Raw genomic sequence first — 22,341 nt, forward strand, 5'->3', positions numbered from 1 at the left:
TCATACATATTCAGAGCCAAGTCATATGACCAGCATTAGCACTGTAGCTGACACTACCCGCACGGGCTACAAGTGCAAGGGCTCATTCAACGCTGCTTGTAACTTTAATTATTAGGGCCCTGGCGCTGATGGTGCAAGGTACCTATTGTTTTTGTAGAGATCATCATCATCATCATCCTCATCATCATCTTCCATCCATCCAAATGATTTGCATTTTTTTGGGGCTAAACATGCTTGAAAACTCTCGAAACATGTGTTAGACGTGGTGAAAATGCGCTTGGCTGTGGCAAAATGACTTGATAGCGCCCCCTAGAAAATTCAATGAATTAGCCTTTGTGGTATGTTTCACCTACATATATAAAATTCAGTAGGCACATGTAACATCCCAGGACTTAAAAAAAAAAATCCTCCTGGAATCATACCCTAAACCCAACAGGAAGTCAGCCGTTTTGAATTTACTGTGCAATTTTGATGTAGTTTTTGTCATTTACAAGCGTTGTACTTTAAGTCCTTCTTGAGAATTGATTGATTGACTTCAAATTTGGTCAGTGCAATCTAAAGACCTTTTGCAATGGTAAAGTTTTGACTTTTCTTTAAAGGCCGAGTCCGTGCCGGCATGGCAAATTTTGATGTTTCACCATGAAAAAGGAAATTGATATAACTCAAATATACAGTCCAATCTGCCACAAACTTCATGTTTGATAAGATTCTCGATCTGAAAACATCTACATGCCAATATTCAGTTATATTCATAGCGCCATATTTTGATGTACTCTTCCTAGAAGAGTAACCTCAAAAGTTTTCAGAAAATTAGAAAAGACTTTGATGATGGTTTTATTGAGAAGATTTTGACTTTTCATTGAACGGCATTTCCCTGGCAGGGTGGCAAATTTCAATGTTTTGACATTAAAACAAACTGTTGTAATTTGAATCCACATAATTAGGCTCTTTCCCAAATTTCACGTTTCATAGAAGTCCTAGCCTAAAGAAATCTCCACGCCAAACTGAATCATAGTAATAGTGCCACCTACTGGCAAGAGGAAGTAAATCTTGTGTGACAATCATCATTTTATTACATAAACGTTTCCTGATGTTGTCTTCATATACAACAAGATAATCCATTGGTGGTACATGTTCTCTAGCACCACAAAGACCTTTGCAATGCTAAATTGAGAAACTTCTGAGTTTTTGTTCAATGGTGTGTGTCCGTGGCGGCATTGTGAACTTCGATGTTTCATAATGAAATAGAAAGTTGTTGGAACTCAAATATACATTGTCAAATCTGCCCTAAACTTCGCATTTGATAAGATTCTCGGCCTGAAGACATCTATCTGCCAATATTCTGTTATAATTATAGTACCACCTACTGGCAAAAGAAAAGGAGATGTTTTATCCTTTGATGTACTCCTGATAGCAGGTTGATCAAAGCGACCTCAAATGTGGTCAGAAAAGCCTAAAACCCTTGATGATGGTTTATTGTGAATATTGCGGCAGTGCAGTGGAATTCAATGTTTTCAGTGTTTGAAGAAGACAGATACTGTTGTAACTCAAATTTACATCATCAGATCTTTCCCGAATTTAACGTTTGATAAGAGTCCCAGTCTAAAGACATCTACAGGCCAATATTGAAACATGGTATTAGCGTCACCTACTAACAACGAGAAGTAAGCCTTGTGTGACAATCATCATTTTATTTAAATGAAAATTTCATGATTTTGTCTTCACTTAATATTGAACAAGATATTGCATGTTTGGTGTAACGCCACATTCTGGACACAGGAATTGATACAAAATGTGCAATACGTCATGTCTGCCACCACAAATTCCACACAGGAAATAACATCTTACTCATTCGCACAGTCTCCAGTGGTCGCGAAAGTGCATAGCTGCGTCAACCGGCATCCCGCCAGCATCCCTGATGTCCAAGATGGTGCCGGGGCCCGATCAATGCTGCTTGCAGATTTAATCATCATCATCATTATTATTATCATTGCCCGAAATGAATCGCATATTTGAAGGGCTAAAGGTGCTTGAAAACTCACAAAACTTTGCACATGCATCAGACGTGATGAATATTTACATATTTTATGGGTCCTGTGCATGGCTTTGGCAAAATGGCTTGATAGCAGCCGCTACAAAATTTCAACTAAGTAGCACATGCAATTCACCTACATGTAAGATATTCAGTAGGGACATGTAACATCCCAAGATCTAGATAACAGCCTCCTGGAGCCATACCCTATACCAAACAGGAAGTATTTTCAATTTACTGTGCAATTCTGGTGAAGTTTTGGCTATTCACAGGTGGTGTACTTTAATACCTTTGCAAAGTTAAATTGCAAATCTTCTTAATTTTCATCGAATGGCATATCTGTGGTGGCATGGCAAATTTCAATGTTTCACCATGAAAGAGGAAGTTTTTGTAACTCAAATTGACATTGTCCAGCCTGCCCCAAACTTCGCATATTTGATAAGAGTCCGGGCCTGAAGACATCTCCATGCCAATATTCACTTATATTCATAGCACCATCTATTGGTAACAGGAAATTACATGTTTAATATTTTTATGTACGCCTCCTGTCGGGTTGAACACATCCACCTCAAAAGTGGTAAGGTAATCTTCAAGACCTTGATGATGCTTAATTGTGAAAATGGTGACTTTTCATCGAACGCCGTTGCCTTGGTGGCGTGGCTAATTTCAATGTTTCGCCATAAAAAAGGGAGTTGTTGAGGTGCTAGAGCTGCTCAAAAACTCATGAATCCCGATACACACATCAGAAGTGGTGGAAAATGGTATCTGATATGGGACTAAGGATTGGATGTTGGAAAACGGCTCGATAGAGTCACCTAAAAAAACTTCAATGATGAAGCGGTCGCGGTACGCATCTCCGACAAGTACGAAATTTGGTTGACACATGTAAAATCCCGAAACTTAGAAAAATATTCCTATAAGACCCATACCCTAAAACCAAAAGGAAGTCAGTCCTTTTTAATTTCCTGTGCAATTTTGGCGCATTTTTTGGTCCTGAAATAGGAATTTGTTGTTGAGGGGGTAGGGATGCTCAAAAACTCACGAAATCTGGTACATGCGTCAGAAGTGGCAGAAATTGATGTTATGGGCTATGGTTCTCAGTATTGGGTGTAGCAAAATGGCTTAATAGCGCCCTCTACAAAATTTCAATAAAGTAGCCCTTGCAGTACTTTTCAACTACATGTTCGAAATTCGGTAGCTATGTGTAAAATTCCAAGACTTACAAAAAAAGCGAAGTTTTTAGCATTTAGATCCGTTACTCTTTAACAAACTCTTCCTAGAGAACTGATTAGATCGATTTCAAATGTGGTCAGTGCAATCTGAAGACCTTTGCACTGCTAAATTGCAAAGCTTTTTTAGTTGTATTTTATTGGTCTGTCCGTGGCTGCATGCCAAATTTGGATGTTCGGCTATGAAACGGGAAGTTGTTGTAGCTCACACATACATCGACCAATCTGTCCTAAACTTCACATATTTGATGAGACTCCTGGCCTTAAGACACTACATATCAACATATGTAGATATCAACAGAAGCTGTTATATCTCGAATCCACATCATCAGATCTTGCCCAGATTTCAAATGTTTGAAAAGAGTCCCAGCCTGAAGAATTCCTCAGGCCAATACTGAATTATAGCTAAAGCGCCGCCTTCTGGTACGTGGAAAAAAACCTTATTTGACAATCATTATTTTATTTACATAGAAGTTTCACGATGTTGTCTGCACTTGATATATAACAACATAATGCATGTTTGGTACATGTTCTCTATTACCACATTCTGGACACATTACTACCAAATGTGCAATACATCATATCCGTCACCATGCACTCCAAGCACGAAATAACTTTGTTAGCGTAGTCCCCATTGCTTGTGTAATTGCACAGCTGCGTCAACCTTTAGCCTGCCAGCACCCTCAACGTGTATGACAGTGTAAGGGCCCAATCAAGACTGCTTGCAATGTTAATTATTATTCTCCCTGAAATTAAATGCATTTTTGAGGGGCTAAAGGTATTCGAAATCTCATGAAACTTTGCAAACTTTGTCAGATGTGTTGAAAATGTACATATTTTATGGGTCTTGCACATGGTTGTCTCAAAATGGCTCAATAGCAACCTCTACAAAATTTACACAAAGTAGCCCTCGCGGGATGTTCGAAATTTGTTAGGCACATGTAAGATCCCAAGCCAGCAACTCCAATCTGCAGGACATTGCAAGGGGATGATCAACACTGCTTGCAGCTTTAATTTGAGTATTAGATCCATGTGTTTTAAAAAGGAAAAAAAAAACAACCCCAAAATACTCTACAAGATTTTACAACAGTTATACAAGAATGTGCACATGCATGCATTTTATGGGAAAATGCAGTGTGTTTCAGGATGATGTTGCATTGTGTCAAAGGTTGAACCAGTTCAGTAAATAAACATTGAAACACAAAGAGGGAATTCCATACTAAAAAGAATGTAACTTTGGAAAGAGGATCAGGATTTTGCCCAATTATGACCTCAGTATTTTTAACAAACATATGTCCAACCATGTCTGAAGCCTGAAGTGTTTATACATGTTATAGCCACACACAAAGGAGGAGTGAAAAGCCTACCAGATTATACAAATGGATATTACTTTCAGACAGTCTCTCCTTGAAGGGATTCATGGTGTTGCACTCGGTTGTTCACACACACCAGTAATGGCAGAAGTTGTGTGAAGATTGAAAACACAATCGAGGGAGAAGTTCAAACCCTTCCTATTTTCAAGACAACCAGTCGTTTGTAAAGTTGCAAAATTTGTCAGATGCCATCCCCACTTATTCCTACATTGGAAACGGAGTATGAAGCTGCGGTCAAATAGTCAAAAAAAAAATGACGTCCTATGTCCATTCCTAACCACTTTTCCTTGACCTCGATGGAAAACATGAGGTCAAGGAAAGATGTTAAGGAGAATTAATAAGGACTTAGTGAAAGACAACAGCGGTGCTAAGAAAATCCGACTTCACTTAAACTAGGTTGCGTAATTATGCAAATGCTATGTTCTTGACATGGATCGCTTTAAATGTTGCTGTCACAAGGAACTGTGAGATGGCATTATCTCTTTCGTAAAGGATGGTCCAGTGTACCCTATGCTAAGGGAGATATGAAACGGAGCACCGAAGCACCTTTCCTTAGCATTTAGAGAATTCGACCAGCTCTTATCATGGCTGCCATTTAGATACTTTTGGGTCATTTCCCTCAGTTAGGAACCTTCCTAAGCAAAATCGACCACAGCCTAAGATGCTGTCCATATACTGAGACCTTTACATCAACCAATAACCTTTTCAACATACATTTGGACTTGTGACTATTGTATTGAGATCGACTTGAAAAACAAACAATCTTTTAATAAATGTTCCTCTCACCTGTGGTGGAAAATATAAGTCATGATGGAGACCAGCAGACAGAGCAGCATGATAATGATAATAATAATAGCAATAATAAATGTTCCTCTCACCTGTGGTGGAAAATATAAGTCATGATGGAGACCAACAGACAGAGCAGCATGACTGCAGTGCAGGCATACACCACTGGATGCAGGTAATCCCCGGGATATGGTGGGAAGGACAACACTCGCTTCAAATCCTGCAAAATCAAAGTTTAACAGTCAAATACATTAGAATGATGTATTTTATAAAGTAATTGAAATTATCCATTAAATCCATAAGAATGGGAATTAAAAGGCAAAACATATAGAGCCACATTATGCCCTTTTTCAATTAAAAACAATGCATGATGATTTGAACTGCTATGAACTCTATGCATACAGACAGCACTGCTGCAACAATGCTGCCATGCACCATCAGGATTTGTAGTATCCAGCCTCACTCATGCTAGTCATAATGACTACATGAAGTCTGGAGACATGCTGCTGGAGGTTGGATTCCAAAACCCTGCACAATTACTCAAGCCTCTTTCAGTATGAGTGCATTAATGAAGTCTCCTGACATGGCATTAGAAACATTGACATAGAAACATACACTGGGTCACTGGAAAAATAAACCAACTGTGCATTGTAGTGTAATATAAATGGAGAGCAGTGTCATGTGAATTTTTATTATCATCATTATAAAATAAAATAATATTATTTTATTATATATTATTATAAACTAATAATATTATATTGATTGTATTATTTTTGGACTGCAAATTTTTAAATAAGTGAAAGTATTAGAAACACCTCTTAATGTACAGTGGCGAAAAAGTTAAAGTGAACCCTTTGGAATAACCTCCATTTCTATATAAATTTCTCTTAAAATATGGTCAGATCTTCCTCTAAGCTACACAATCTATTTCAATTAACACACAAATCATTGTATTGTAATTTCCATATTGAATACATCAAACATTCAAAGTGTACTTGACTATACTCACATTACTATAAAAGGAACATTTCTTTAGCCCAGACACTGAACTGTAGGGCTACATCCATACTACATACCCAGGGAGTTGACACATGCCATCTTGGTTGTTGTTTACACTCCCACTGTGTGGTCATGAAATTTACAAATTGTTTGATCATACTAAGTAAAATACTTTAGTGAAGAAGGCATTTGAAGAATCTGTGCAATGACCGCACTTGTAGTTACCATGGATATCCCGAGAGCCAACTGGTTTTGGAGGATGTAGGATGGCATTTGTATCAGTATCTTTATGAAAGATCGACATACATGCTTTCATTCTGTCACAATCTGAGCCTCTGATTGACTTTACCTCAGGACTGTTATTTCCCATTTTAGTTTGAAATAACCTCTCTTGTGTCTATGGTTGTTTTACTGTCTTTTTCTTTTCAGTTTTGGTGATTGCCCCTCCCTGCTGTGTTTCACATTTTCCCAATTACTCCTGGCTTCCTTGTGTATTTAAGTCTGTGTTCCTTTCATTCCTTGTTTGTTTGTCTGTGTATAATCCTGTTGTCTGAAAATTCTCAGTCATGCAGGTTGTTAGATCCAGCTGTTTTTATTAATCATGTGAATATAAAGAGCATACCAAAGATATATGCTGTTTGCACACAGAGTTTATTGTATGTACGTAGAAAGGCATCGGCTTATGAAAACAGGCCATTCCGTAGGCGATGTCTTAAGGAGGACAGTTGATGGACACATAAAAGCAATATCTGATTACTCATCTAAGAACTCTTTCTGTTGTGCAAAGAGATAGATACGGAAAGAACATCATATACAACAATATTTTGCACTACACCCATACTGGGTCATGTAAGATGGATAAGACAAAAACAAAACATTCAGAACAAGCTACACTTGAAGGAGTGTAGGGTTTCTTCCTGTTTAGGGCACTGTCTTGACTGGTGGAAGCCTGTGGAAGAAAGGAGGGACCAACTTATCCGCCAGCCAAGGGAGCGCTAAGCCTATGCAACGGCGCCTCCCCAACATTCTTGACCAATCAGATAGATGCACATTCCCCTTTAAAAAACCTGTGTAGCGCTAAGTCAGACACTCTTTTCTATGAAGATGGCTACAGCGAACTGCTTGCAGACTGTGGTTTTCTGAAAAGAAAAGGTCCATGTACATGTTCAGTTTGATTCTCTGGTTTGTAATAAATTGTTAAACTGAGAAAAAACTCATCTCCTGGACTCTCTTCCCAAATCAGCGAACACGCCGACAAAATTGGTGACCCCGACGTGATCTTGGTGAAAGAGGATTCGACCAAGTCCGTGACTGAAGATTTTTAGCGGGACTGAGCCTGAGTTTCCGGACCCCTTACCACTCACGAGAGCTCTAAAAGAAAAAGGTAAGCAGAGGCCTGTTGTTAAAGACCAGAGTTCTGTGTATTGGACATTACTAAATTTCAGTGGGTGGAGACGAGGTAAGGATGCTCATGGCGTAGAAATTCAAAAAGTATAAAAAGTAATAATTAAAGTTGTGTAAGCAAACATAAAACCAGAAAATCAAATAATTTCCGGAATTAAAACTTAAGAATAAGAGAAATGAAATAAGAGAATAAGAGACAAGATAAGAGAATAAGAGACAAGATAAGAGAAACTGCAACTGGCGGCCATGAGCCAACAGAAATAGGGAATCTATATATTGCAAGATTCTTGACTCGTAGTTTAAAATCATGATAATCTCTGCGAACAGGAATTGGAGCATAGAGAGGGCCTCGTAAATCCTGAGCAGACTTAATGATAAAAGAAACGAGTACGGTTTTCACAGAAATCTAGAGTCTGCGGTCCTAACACAATTCTGCAAGGTTTGTCCTGGGTAATTCAAAAGTGAATCATTAAATGCTCAAGCTGTAGGACTGAGCTTACTACTGCTGCAGGTCGGGCATGATATGCACACATCACCCGAAAGGCCTTCACAGATGAGAAATAGTCAGTAACGCCATACAGACGTGTAGAGGCCTTCACTGATGATCCGATTGTGTAATCTGTAACGCCCGGAAGGTGAGTGTAAAAATAAAAGCAGAACTGGGCAAATAGGAATTGGAGCATAGAGAGGGCCTTGGAAATTCCTGAGCAGAGTTACTACTGCTGCAGGTCGGGCATGATATGCGCACATCACATGAAAGGCCTTCACAGATGAGAGGTAGTCAGTAACGCCATACAGACATGTAGAGGCTTTCACTGATGATCCGATTGTGTTATCTGTAACGCCCGGGAAGTGAGGGTCGAAATAAAAGTAGAGTGAGAAGTAGACATAAAGAGAATCCTAGAAATTCCTGAGAAACAACACCGTTGCTGTAGCCTGTAGGGCTGGAAAGGATTAAACAGTGTATTGTTATCTGCAGTGTTGGGTTGATATGTATTTTGCAGTGTTGTTTAACAAAACAAAAAATGCATGCTACAATTGTGGGATTGTACAAGTGCACAGGGTAGATATTAACAGTGTCTGTGTCAGTTGCTCGGGTGAACTCCATACAAACTGACTGGCTGTTAAGGGGAGGTTGTTTCGCAAAACAGGGTAATTTATTAACAGTGTCTGGGTCAGTTGCTCGGGTGAACTCCATACAAACTGACTGGCTATAAGGGGAGGGTTTTTTTTCGCAAAACAGTGTAGAATATAGTGACGGTGTCTGGGTCAGTTGCTCCGGTGAACTCCATATGAACTAACTGGCCGTCCGGGAAATAGCAAGTAAAAATAAACCCATATTGTTAAAAATTATACCGCAATAATTGGAATAAGTGGTGAGATGGTGATGGTCTTAGTGATATGAGTGCTTGGGAAGATATATACCCCTGAGATCTGAGCCATTGCCTCCGGTGACATATGACAGACGTAATCAGTGTGTAAAAGAGTGATAGAGGGGAACCATCTCTGCCGCCCCCGGCTGGTTTAACGATAGAATAGAGGCTAAGCACACTTGAAGATTGTCAGAAGATGTTATTTGTTTTGTGAGCTTTGGGATTTATTTTTCTTATAGGATATTTAATCCTTTTCATAGTACTAGAAGTCCTGCACAATAAAAGAGAGAGAACTAAAGTTGAGAAAAAAACTAAAATGGAAAATATAACAAATATAGGGCAGTTAAAGGACTGGGTAATGAGAGAAATGGAAGGAAAGGCACCAGAGAAAGAGAAAAGTTAGGCTAGAAAAGGAGCAAAAAAGTTATGGGAAAAGTTGGAAAAACAGGGCCTCCTCACCAGTGACCCGGAAGGGGCGCTGCCTACTCCCCCAAGCAATCACAAACATTATAACCGCAGCGGCTCCCGCTCATACAGATACAATGTAGATTGGGAAAAAGCAGGAAAACATAACCGGGGCCTGACACAGAACCGAATGAAGAAAATGAGGGACTGTGAGGTGGTAACGGCAGACATTTGTGGGTTAATAACAGCAACCAGAAAAAGACAACACAGGTCAAAAAATGAAAGTAAGGAAGGAGGGCCAGCAGGACCAGGACTGCCTGCCACCCCCACAGCGCCCCCAGCGGCATCAAGTATAAAAGCAGACCTCACCAAGCCACACAGTAGTCCTTTCAACAAATGGCACCCATATGGGACAAATATACACATACAACAGACTGCCACAGGGGTACAGAGACAGCCCTGGATTATTCAACCATATCCTCAAGGAACATCTGACACTTCTGTCCCTCCCACACGATGTTATTGTCCTTCAATATGTCGATGACATCCGCCTGGCAAGCCCCACAGCTGAAGCCTGCCTCATGGCTACACATTCTCTACTGAATCTGCTGGCGACCGAAGGCTACAAAGTGAAGAGGGAAAAGGTTCAGGCCTGCAGGAGAATGGTTGTGTTCTTGGGTCAAGAAATCTCTCTTGCTGGACACACACTGTCGGCATCACAAAAAGCCTCCATTCTCTCACACCAGAAACCCGCCAACATTCAATAGATGCTTGCCTTTTTGGGCCTGACATGGTACAGCAGGAATTATGTCCCTGGCTATGTGGATCTCACCCAACCTCTCAGGGACATGGTGGCTGAGGTTGGAAATTGCAATCTGACTGCCACACTCCTCTGGACACAAGCCGGTGAAGAAGCCTTCATCCTCACAAAACAAGCTCTGGCTCATGCAGCAGCTTTATCATCCCCGGAGTACACCAAACCATTCTATCTGGATGTTTCTGAAGAAGCCCACCTTGTTAATGATGTACTTTTTCAGAAAAAGGAGAGAGAAAGACGAGTACTGATGTATCACAGCTCAAACCTTAAAAATATGGAAGCTGGTCAAGCAGGATGTGCTAGATACATAGTAATGTGTCATGAACTAAAAGTAAACACTGACCATGGAGTAGTGGCCTTCCTAGGATCAAGTGTGTTCACTTTTTCAACAGCTAGAAAAACCAAAACCTCCGACATCCTACTACAGCCCCACATCTCATTCCACTCAGAGCGGATCTGGAAGTGGATCCCCTACAAGACCCAGACTTGACCCTGTTCACAGATGGATGCTGCTACACGGGAGAGAACAGAAACGTCGTCTCATATGCTGTAGTAGAACAATATCCCAACACAAGAAAACATACCACCAGAGATCATGGGTTCATACCCCAACCTGCCTCAGCCCAGCTAGCTGAAATAATTGCCCTAACAAAAGCACTAGGGCTGGCTGAAGGAAAGAGGGCGAACATCTAAACTGATTTGGCATATGGACATGGAGCAGTCCATGTTAACGGCCCGCAATGGGTTAGAAGAAATTTCCTAACGACTGCCAACACTCCAGTAAAACAATCGAGCACAACTGGAAAAGTTAGTGCAAGCAGTGAACCTACAAGCAGCAGTGGCAGTAATGAAGTGCAAGGGACAACAAAAAATAGACACCAGTGTAGCAGAAGAGAATGATGCTGCTGATTCTACTGCAAAGAAAGCTGGTGGATACATACCAAGGCAGATGGTCGCAACAGAAGCGCAAATACCTGTGTTGACGGAGACAGACATCAGGCAAATGCAAGAACAAGCAGGAGTCTATGAACAAAGTGAATGGAGCAGAAGGGGAGCAACGCAAAAGGACGGATTATGGAGATCAAATGACGGAAGGTTGGTTGCACCTGCTAAACTCTGCCACTTGCTTCTACAGCAGGCACATAGCCCCGCACACGAAAACAAGAAAAAGACGCAAAGAAACATTGAAACAAACTGGTGGCACCCACACATGGACAACTATGTTACTGACTGTCACACCTGCAATGAACACAACCCCAGGCAAGCGTACAAATGTCCGATGGGAAGATTCCCAGTGCCCGAAGATCCATTCCAGGACATCATGATTAATTTCACAGACATGGGGGTTGAAAACAGAACACAAGGCTACCGGTACCTGCTGGTGATTGTAGATAGGTTTCCTAAATGGGTAGAGGCTATTCCCTGTAGGAATGAGTCAGCAAAAAAGTAGTGAAATGGTTAAGGAATGAGCTCATACCCAGATATGGAGTTCCAAGGAGCATACGCTCAGACAACGGGTCCCACTTCAGTAACAAAGAGTTAGGTGAAGTAGAAAAGGCATTAGACATAACTCCCCGTTTTGGAGCAGTATACCATCCTGCATCCCAGGTGTTAGTGGAAAGGGCAAATCAAACCCTGAAAAGAAAAATAGCGAAATTCTTCTATGGCACGAAAGTGACTTGGGTGGATGCGCTACCCCTCGTACTCATCTCAATGAGAACCTCAGCTGGTACAAAGACGCATTTGACACCTCATGAGTTGCTGACAGGCAGGCCTATGCCCAGACCACCCAGGGAGGGAGGTCATATGCCCTCTCTGGATGTTTGGTAGGTGAGCTGTGATGAATACATGACTGCCCTGACTAATTTGACTCGAGTTTTGTCTAAACAGGTGCAGCTCGCTGAGCCTGAAGTAACTCCCACGAAGACTCCAGACTCCATTCCTTGGGCGATGTCTTAAGGAGGACAGTTGATGAACACCATGCCACAAACATAAAAGCGATATCTGATTACTCATGTAAGAACTCTTTCTGTTGTGCAAAGAGATAGATACGGAAAGAACATCATATACAACAATATTTTGTACTACACCCATACTCATGTCAGATGGATAAGACAAAAAAAAAAACATTCAGAACGAGCTACACTTGAAGGAGTGTAGGGTTTCTTCCTGTTTAGGGCACTGTCTCTCTTGACTGGTGGAAGCCTGTGGAAGAAAGGAGGGACCAACTTATCCGCCAGCCAAGGGAGCGATAAGCCTAAGCCACGGCGCCTCCCCAACATTCTTGACCAATCAGATAGATGCACATTCCCATTGAAAAACCTGTGTAGCACTAAGTCAGACACTCTTTTCTATGAAGTTGACTACAGTGAACTGCTTGCAGACTGTGGTTTTCTGAATAGAAAAGGTCCTTGTACAAGCAGAACAACGTAGTTAAGGCAGTCCAATGCAGCGAGGAATGAACAGACCTGTACACTGGGGAAACTAAACGACCGCCACATAAGCGCATGGCGCAACACAGGACAGCCAGTTCCTCAGGTCAGTACTCAGCAGTCTACCTGCATCTTAAGGACAAAAGACACTCTTTTCAGGACAGTAATGTACGTATTTTGGCCAGAGAAGACCGATGGTTTGAAAGAGAAGTGAAAAAAAGCCATCTTTGACAATCTCAGACAACCGTCACTAAACAGAGGAGGTGGTCTGAGACACCATCTCTCAGCTACCTACAATGCAGTTCTAAGTTCACTCCCCAGACAGCTGAACACCCATCCACACCGGAACTCATGCGACCTCAACTGATAGCAGGGTGGGTCAACAACTCACTTGTCACCCTAATGACCCTCAAGGTGTTAGTACCCATACACACCCTTACCCATGTGATCTTGATGACTGGCATGATGACCAGGAGGGTCAACGACTCATGTGACCTCACCGACTCACGAGTGTTGCTTGTCTCACCAGAGGATAAATACCTGGAACTCCCCACTGGTCAGAATTGAAGAAGCCTTTCGGATGAGCCAATACGTCTTCAAGAACTTCAAGCAAGTCCAGTTTCCTTTGCATAGCACTTACAGAAATATTCTTGTCGTTTCTTCCTGCCCGTTTGCCTGTCAGCTCGACTACCTGTTCATCCATCCATCTACCTGTACGCCTGATTTTGTATATTAAAAACACTTTCACTGCATCAGCCTGTCTTGTGTCTGCATTCGGGTCCTTTCCCCTGAGCTCCTGGCTTACTTGTGACATATTCACTGATATTAGCAAGTCCAAAAAAATGTATCCGCTCTTTACTGTACTCTGTGGTGTACAGTATATCATTAACACTCTATGCACCTGCTCAGAAGAAAATCTCCTTTATCGATTTCAACAGCAAACGTCAATTATTGAAATTTATGGATTTAGAAATGTAAATGTGCCATTTGCAACTGACCATAGGCTATTGAGAGCCACCATAATCTTTAAAAGCACACACCTGTTGCGGATTGGTTCATGAACAAGCCTTTCACAATGTGAAACATCGCTTGCAGATTTATCCGACTTGTTAAATGAAGATGATCTAGACATCCCTTGTGTGCACTGGAATTTTTGCTGATGTATCTTTCTGCTTATAATTGTTTGCGTTTTATTAGCTTCAGTACATTGTGCTTGTATGTACTTGTGACTGCGATAAAGATCAGATCAAATTTTATGAGCAATTAATGCAAAAAGCCAGGTCATTAAAACAGCTCGACACTTTTTCCCGTCGCTCTAATGTCAGCATACAAATCAGCTACAGTCTTGGTTGAAAGTATTGGCACCCCTGAATTTTAGTAGTTCAAAATTTTCAATATCTTGAGAAATCCAAATGAACTGTATGTGTGTGTATATGAATGTATGTATATATTTTTTGTTATATTTAATAAAATGGTAAAGGTTACTGAGAGGGAAAAAAAAAGTGTGTTATGCAACACACACTTGCATAATAGTGAAATACTACGAACACAAAATGTCCCCCGGACACAATTACTGGCACATTTCACTAAAATAAAACCATAATGACAGCCTCTCATTGTTTCTTGTAGCCACCTAGAAGCTTCTTGCACCGGTCTGCTACCAGTTTCTGTCACTCTTCCAATGCTATGTCTTCAAACTCTTTTACATTTGCAGGAGTCCTTTCTGCAATGGCAGATTTCACCTCTCTCCAAAGGTTTTCAATGGGATTTAGGTCAGGACCCATGGCTTACCAGTTTAAAATAGTCCATCTTTTCCTTGTCAACCAACCATTCTTTTGTGCCACTGGATGTGTGCTTTGGGTCATTGTCCTGCTGAAAGACCCAAGACCTATGCCTCAAACCTAGTTTTCTGACACTGGGTAACACATTTTGCTCTAAAATAGCTTGGTAATCTTCTGATTGAATCATTCCTTTGATACATTCAATGCCTCCAGTACCAGAAGCAGAATAGCAGCCGCATGATAGAACCTCCACCATATTTTACTGTCGGTAAGGTGTTTTTTTTTCCCTTATGGGTGTCATTTCATTGCTTATAAACAAACTTATGCACTGCATTCCCAAACAGTGGTTTCATCTGTCCATAGAACATTATCCCAGAAAGACAGTGGCTTAACTATCAAAGTTTTTGCAAACATTCTTGCCTTTTTTTCCAATAATATCTAAATCTAAAAGTCTTAGGTGGTGGTAATAGTGAATTGGATGGGTCAACCAAACAAACTACCTTCACATAGGAGTCTCTTTCTGTAACATAGGAAACGGATAGTCAGAGTTCTTTTATCCGTGACTGTTCCACAACCTAAACCTGATTTATAATTGTACCCACAGCGACAAAGGTCCGTACGCCTGCTGCAATAGGAGCACTACTTGAGGAGATGCTCCCATGGCTCATATTGGAGGTTAGGGACAAAACATCTATGTGGCTATTTAGGTAGGTTTGCATTGGACGGCTTGGATAAACATTACTAGATAGACTTTGTTTAAAACCAGTTTGATAATCGATTGTTAGACAGCCTGCCTCATGTTTACTGCCCCATCTTGGACTTTTCTTGGCTAAGTTGCTGCATGCTTAGATCTCTACAAATATTTTAGTATACACAACAATATAACAATAGAACAGATGGCTTAAGCTACAAAAGTAAGACCTGACCTATAATAACGATATCAGTATAAGTGATTTAATGAATCGTATTTTTGCGTAACACACAAATGAGATCATCAATTTTGGCAACTCTATTTTTGAAAGAAAGTGAATAAGCATTATTTCCTAAATTGTTAAACTATTCCTTTAATCTACACTTTTGATTGTCATTTTAAAAAGGAAAAACTTGGTCCTTTCGGGTGATGGCAAAGAGGTTTCCAACAAATACATTTTTTCAAATTGGGAATCACTACATTTGAGTTAAGTGTGCATTAATATTATGCAGCCAAGCTCAGATGATTTAGCTGTGGAGACAGGGATGTGGAGGATGCTTAGATAAAGTGACTCATTAACAGTAAATGATGTGCATCTCCTGGACCGGTCTAGCATTTCCTCTGTGTTAATAGGCAAAATGTGCTTTCAAACAACAGTTCTGCCCTCTCCTTTCTTTCACTGGAACACACTCTTGCTTGTGCATAATTCAAGCTGAAGATTCCTTTGGAGGCAGAAATCAAGAGCCAACTTGGCTCTATCTTTACGACAGCGTCAACTCGCTTTTCCTTTGTGTTCCCAGGCCTTGTATTTTAGAGACACTGTCATGTCTTCCTCCTCTCATCTTTCTCTCTCTCTGGGACAGCATGCTCTCTCATCACGCTCCACTGAACAACCCATCTATTGGACAGAGCATGACTGATTAAATCCTTTGCAGATACCATAAAATGAAAAAAATAAAAATAAAAAAATAAATAAAAAAATAAAACACAGGCATGCACCCACAGTAGGAGAGAACTTGTGCACACTACACTCCACTCCACTCCACTCACCCCAGATGACTGACCACGTGCTGTGTCATGACGTAAGATTTTGTAATTAGGTTTCTTTGTTCTGAATTTGATGTCTGTGCTTATGTGTAAACAGGATTTTCCTAGGGAATCAGAGCTTTTCACCAGCTCATCAGTGTTACAGGGACTCAAGATAAAAGTTTATTTAAAAAAGTAGTCATACTTGCTTCTAAATACATTTCGTTTGTCAAAGGTAGAAACATTCATTGCTTGTATTACTCCACAAAGGGTGATAAGTGTCTTCCTATCCCTTGGTTTTGTTTCCCGTTTATATTTCAGTGAGATGTATAAGTTAAATAGAGCTTTCCTGAGAATTATTGGTCTTGAGTGTTCCCGACACATTTCATTAGTATCAGGGATGTTCTGAGGATGTATTGGGGCTCGTCAAGGCATTCTTTAATTGATTGGTATCATTTACTACAAATCCTGATTCATTTTCAATCCAGCTACATCTTCTGTCAAAAACACCACTACAGTATGCACTCAGTTATGACTGAGGTATGTCTCTTTATGGGTCCAGATCTGTGGAAGACCTGCCCAGACCCAACATGGATAAATTAATTTTCAAAACAAAGATATTAAAGAATTAACAAAGGATAATTATACTTACTGCTAACTAATATTAACTCATAATATAATATATAATACATAATATATTTAGAGCATTTATTTGCAGAAAATTACAAATTGTCAAAATAACAAGATGCAGTGTTTTCAGACCTCAAATAATGCAAAGAAAACAAGTTTATATTCATTTTTGAATGACACAACACTAATGTTTTAACTAATGGAGATGTTTTGACACCTCCAGTTTTAGTCTCTAGTATGGATCAAGCTCCAGAAACACTGGATCCTAAATTTCCCACAACTCCATTATATCTTCCAACAGACCACCCTTCCTGCTAATTGCCCACAGAGTCCATAAATCAATATTTGGTGGAATAATCCTGATTTTCTATCACAGCTTTCATGCGTCTTGGCATGCTCTCCACCAGTCTTTCACATTGCTGTTGGGTGACTTTATGCCACTCCTGGCACACAAATTAAAGCAGCTCAGCTTTGTTTGATGGCTTGTCCATCCATTTTTCTCTTGATCACATTCCAGAGGTTTTCAATGGGGTTCAGGTCTGGAGATTGGGCTGGCCATGACAGGGTCTTGATCTGGTGGTCCTTATTTAGCACCTTGATTGAACTAGCTGTGTGGCATAGAGCATTGTCCTGCTGGAAAAACCAATCCTCAGAGTTGGGGAACATTGCCAGAGCAGAAGGAAACAAGTTTTCTTCCAGGATAACCTTGTACGTGGCTTGATTCATGTGTCCTTCGCAAAGACGAAGACCATAGAGGACTGGCCTCTATGGTCCAATCCTTATGGTCTTTTGCAAACCTCAGCCTGGCTCTTATTTGCTTCTCATTGATTAAGGGCTTTTTTCTAGCTTTACACGACTTGAGCCCTGCCGCTAGGAGCCTGTTTCGAACCGTTCTCGCCGTGCACTTCACCCAAGCTGCCATTTGCCATTCTTTTTGTAGGTCACTTGATGTCATCCTACAGTTGCTGAGTGACATTCGAATGCGTTGACAGTCATCCCGGTCAGTGGACAGTCGTTTTCGCCCTCTGCCGGTCTGTAGCCTTGTTGTCCCCAATGTCTGCTGCTTGACCTTGTTGTTATGAACCACTGTCTTAGAAATTTTAAGGCAACCTGAAAAGCAACCTGACGCTCACTGTATCCCTCTGCCAGTAATGCCAGAATTGAATCCTTCTTTTCCTCACTCAAAACTTTTCTTTTGGCATGGTCAATAGTTATTTTTTGATTCCAATTACTTTTGAGGTACTACTAGCGCTGTTTTTTCCATCCAGCTGGTCCTATTGCAAGAGGATAGTGATGACCACAGCAGTGGTTTTTATACTTTTCCTCATTAAATAAGATTTGGTTCAGGTGATCACCTACTCAGTACTTCATTAATTAGAATGAGGTGTGCTTGTGTTGGAATTCAACAGACACTGGAATGGAATGGCTATCATACATGTAGAGATGCTGATTTCAGAAAAAATTGCAGTGGTCTCTTTTCCAGAACCTTAGCTGTTTTCACAGGCTGATTGGTACTCTGCGTGGCTATTAAATTGCATTTGACATGTAAAATCAGAGGAGTGCTTGTTTTATTAAAGGAACGACTGTAATAATACAGGTAATAATACAGTTGTTCCTTTAATAAAACGAGCACAGTAATAATACCTAATCTTGAGTTTATGGTACATGGTGCATTTGACTAAAAACTTTTTAATTAGTCAAATTACCAGAAATTACTGCTACCAATTAATTACTAGTGCAAAAGGTTGGAGAGACAGGGAGGTCAGTAGGGGGCCATAGCTCATTTTTGCCCTTGCCCCCTCTTGTGCATTAATCCGGCCTTGCTGGAAGACCTCCATTCTTAATATGCAGCTTCGCAAGTAGGTTGGCACTGAGCCAACAGTTTCAAATAACATAATCCATCCTCATTATTAAACCTCAGTATTATCAACTGCTGCTGCAGTGGTAGAGGAGTGTCCTGCATTGAGGACAGAAGATAAAAGTGCAATTTTGCATTTTTCCCCGTTTTCACAGACATTATTAAGGTTTTCCAAAACTGCAGTGTGATTTAAAACAGTCTTTAGGCTTTTAATGATATCTGTACCTGTCTGAGAAACAGCTGAGAATTATTATCAATAAAATGTTCTTCTTGTTACTAGAATATGTATTTTATGCACTGTAACCTGAATTTGCTGTTATGTTAGTCAGATTTTATTTATATATAGCCCAGTATCATAAATCAAACTCCATAGCTTATGAGACTCAGTGATAATATGTTAATATTCGCAGCTACACTGTGACAAAAACACCATGTAGTTACAGACCACCTGAACGCGGACAGGCAGCTATTAAAGTAGCAATGCTCACTAAAGTAATATTATACTACTAATAATAATGAATACCATAATAACTTACCATGAGCCTTAGTGGAGTTACACTTCAGTTGTGAAGTTGTGGTCTCTCCCGGAGGCAACTGCTGCCCCCTACCCTTCGCCCTCCAAGTCCATGTAGAGGGTGGTTATTTCAGATGAGATTTTTAATCAGGTTGGTGGTCTTTCTCCAACACTCCAGGTGCAGTAGAGAATTATGTGATCACATGGGTTTGTACAGCAGGCCGATTCTCTTCCTGCAGCAGCTGTGACTGGCAACCAGAACCTCCTGGTCCCGACTCCATCTACACGGCAGAGCTAATCAGAGAAATCAAAGCAGAGGATTCATCGGCTACTGCGTCGCTATAACCTAGACTTTATATGTTTTCCAGCTTTGAATGAGACATGAGTTCGGGTGGTGGGGACGATGTTAGATCACGTTCAGAATACATCGGGACTGTTTTTGTAGTGACGACAAGCAGGAGATGGGGGACTAAACTGTAAAGAAGAGTGTTCCTGGTTTATCCAATAGCCTATGCCAATAGCGACATACGGTCATCATTTCTTTAGTAGCAATAAAAACACGGCTATTAACCGGATTCGACTGTGCCTGTGCGCCCTGAGTGTGATTTTAATAGAGAATTAACAATTACCTCCCCAAATATGTTTACTGTAGCAAAGACGGTAGTGGATCAAATGACAGATACAAATCTTATGTGACTGTATTAATGAAATTTTGATTAAAAAGAAAAAAAAAAGCCTGAGTTACCTGCGGTGGTGTTTTGTCCACAGCTGAGTGCGAACCAGACCCTGCTCAATCCAGGTCAGTGGAGATAGTGCGCTCCATTTGCCACTATGGATGTGCCGCATGTTACGTAGCAAGTAAGGGCGGGGAAACCCGGTTCAATCAAGTGGAGTTGTTACATGGGGCGGATGTAATGTGGGTGTAATGTTTCATCTATCAGTTGATAACCAAAACAGCTGCAGGTTGTGGCAGCTACGGTGAAGATTCTTGTTGAGGATGACTTGTTTTGGAGGAAGTACTAGAGAAAAAAAAATGTATTATGAATTCCTGTTGCTAACCATTAATAAATGATCAACTGATGACAACATGTCATTAGTTAAAACTTACCAGATCATCAGTGGATGGATGTTAATTCACAGTTACATCGTACATATAATTGATATACCACCTAATTAGCTGGGATCAAGTACATACCAAAGGGCATTTCAGACCCATGCATTTGATCAGCCTCTCTGAAAAACAACAGGACCTCTTCTCATTAAATTATGAAGCTTTTTCTAAAATTATAAAATGGTCTGCAGATGCATGAATAAATGAACTCTTCATGTGTCTTATTTACACTCATTGTGCCACCTACCCAGTGTATTGGGTAGGACTTTAGCACTTCTGTCAGCATAAACAATTTAAACAGCTTAACCCTAACCCACTCTGGGTAAGTATGAGGGAGAGAGAAATACATACATAGTAATGCTAATAGTACTTTTCGCTGCTACAAACATTCCTACTACTACTTTTTCTACCACCTCCATCATTATCATCATCATTATCATATTATAATTAAGACAGATGGTGCCATCAGTGTGTCTGCCTCGGGCCATCAGCCGTGGTCTGAGATTGAGGCATAATCAACGAGCTCCACAGTGGTCAGCAGGGTCAGGTTTGCTGGGTCAACAGTATTGTTATTGTTGTCTTTTGTAATTATTATCATCAATATTTTTCTCTGCTCTGTTACTGCCATATTTCCAATACTGTTATTTTGTTTAATGTGATGTGGAAACTACAGCATTCTCCTGGTCCACATAGCCAGAATAATGTAGACCATGGCTGGACTGCTGTCGCTGTTTAACATGCACACACAGTTTTAGGAGATAAATTAAATGTAACAACTTCCTTCCTTCTCTCCCCCTATTCTAAAGTAAAAGTACCAATACCACAGTGCAGAAATACTCAGTTACAAATAAAAGTTTCATATACGGAAGTTTAAAAGTATTGATTATGCAAATGTCCTGTTTAAGAATAATATATATTATAGGATTATAATAGTCGATGCATTAATGTGTTAATCATTTTAATGTTGAAGCTGGTAAAGGTGGAGCTAATTTGAATGACTTTATATACTGCTGGGTAGTTTGTAAATTTCCCCTTGGGGATCAGTAAAATCTGAACCTATATTTTGTATTATAAATCTTAATGTAAACAATAACTTGTAACTAAAGTTATCGAATAAATTTAGTGGAGAGAAAAGTACAATATTCCCTCTGAACAGTAGTGGAGTAGAAGTTTAAAGTAGCAGAAAATGAAAATACTCATGTACAGTACCTCAAAATTGTGTTTAAGTATCTTACTCTAGTAAATGAACTTAATTAGTTTCCATTACTGGCCCATTCTGTTCCCCCCTTACCCACTTGACGCCAGACAACATTTTAGAGGTGAACTCTGGTATGTAGGCAGCTATTCCCAAAAAAGATTAGTAGTAACTGGGAGAGCTGGTCCCTGGTCAGTTCTCCAGCAGACAGCAGCAGGCATTTCCCCAATATCAGTAAAATGAGCAGGATCTGGTGTAAAGCCAGGGTCCAGTTGTTGGTACACACTGAGAACAGAGGGATCTGTGTAGTGTGTGAAAATGGAGAGAAAAACAAGATTACATGTTTTACAGGCCCAGTCTGTGCCCACATGGCCCTACTACACCCATTTAATACAGACTACAGTTTTGTGTATCAATCACAGATTATACCTTTAAAATATCAACAGTAAAGTATAGTTTAGGCTGTAACAAGGTTTTCACTTAATCATGAAGCCAATCAGTTAACCCAGAAATAATTTTTAAAAAATGACAAGAAAAAAAAAAAAAAATCCAAAAATTGTGAAAGAAAAATCCTCCCACACTCCAGGCTGAGCAAATCTGTATGATGTTACTGCACGGGTAATTGGTCTCACCTGATTGATTATTCCTTAAGTAGCTAATTAAACTGAACAGGGGGACACTTTCC

At 40.3% G+C, this 22,341-nt stretch overlaps 1 protein-coding gene across 3 annotated transcripts in view; it reads right to left on the reverse strand.

Moving 5' to 3' along the window:
• Nucleotides 1-22,341, reverse strand: part of adgra1a (adhesion G protein-coupled receptor A1a) — a 38,015-nt gene that overhangs the window by 15,218 nt on the left and 456 nt on the right. Inside the window, exons 1-5 of one of the 3 annotated variants that reach the window (XM_040123038.1) lie at nt 22,086-22,162; nt 21,753-21,957; nt 20,096-20,369; nt 19,373-19,644; nt 5,513-5,640 (exon numbers count right to left, since the gene is read on the reverse strand). In XM_040123038.1, the coding sequence (XP_039978972.1) occupies nt 5,513-5,640; nt 19,373-19,375 (131 nt within the window). In that variant the 5' untranslated portion in view covers nt 19,376-19,644; nt 20,096-20,369; nt 21,753-21,957; nt 22,086-22,162. Of the gene's footprint in view, nt 1-1,848; nt 1,943-5,512; nt 5,641-19,372; nt 19,645-20,095; nt 20,370-21,752; nt 21,958-22,085; nt 22,163-22,341 lie in introns of those variants that run through there. The other 2 variants (XM_040123037.1, XM_040123039.1) reach the window with 2 other exon arrangements.

Source organism: Xiphias gladius, unplaced genomic scaffold (assembly GCF_016859285.1).
Source record: "Xiphias gladius isolate SHS-SW01 ecotype Sanya breed wild unplaced genomic scaffold, ASM1685928v1 HiC_scaffold_1473, whole genome shotgun sequence".
NCBI classification, from domain to species: Eukaryota; Metazoa; Chordata; class Actinopteri; order Istiophoriformes; family Xiphiidae; genus Xiphias; species Xiphias gladius.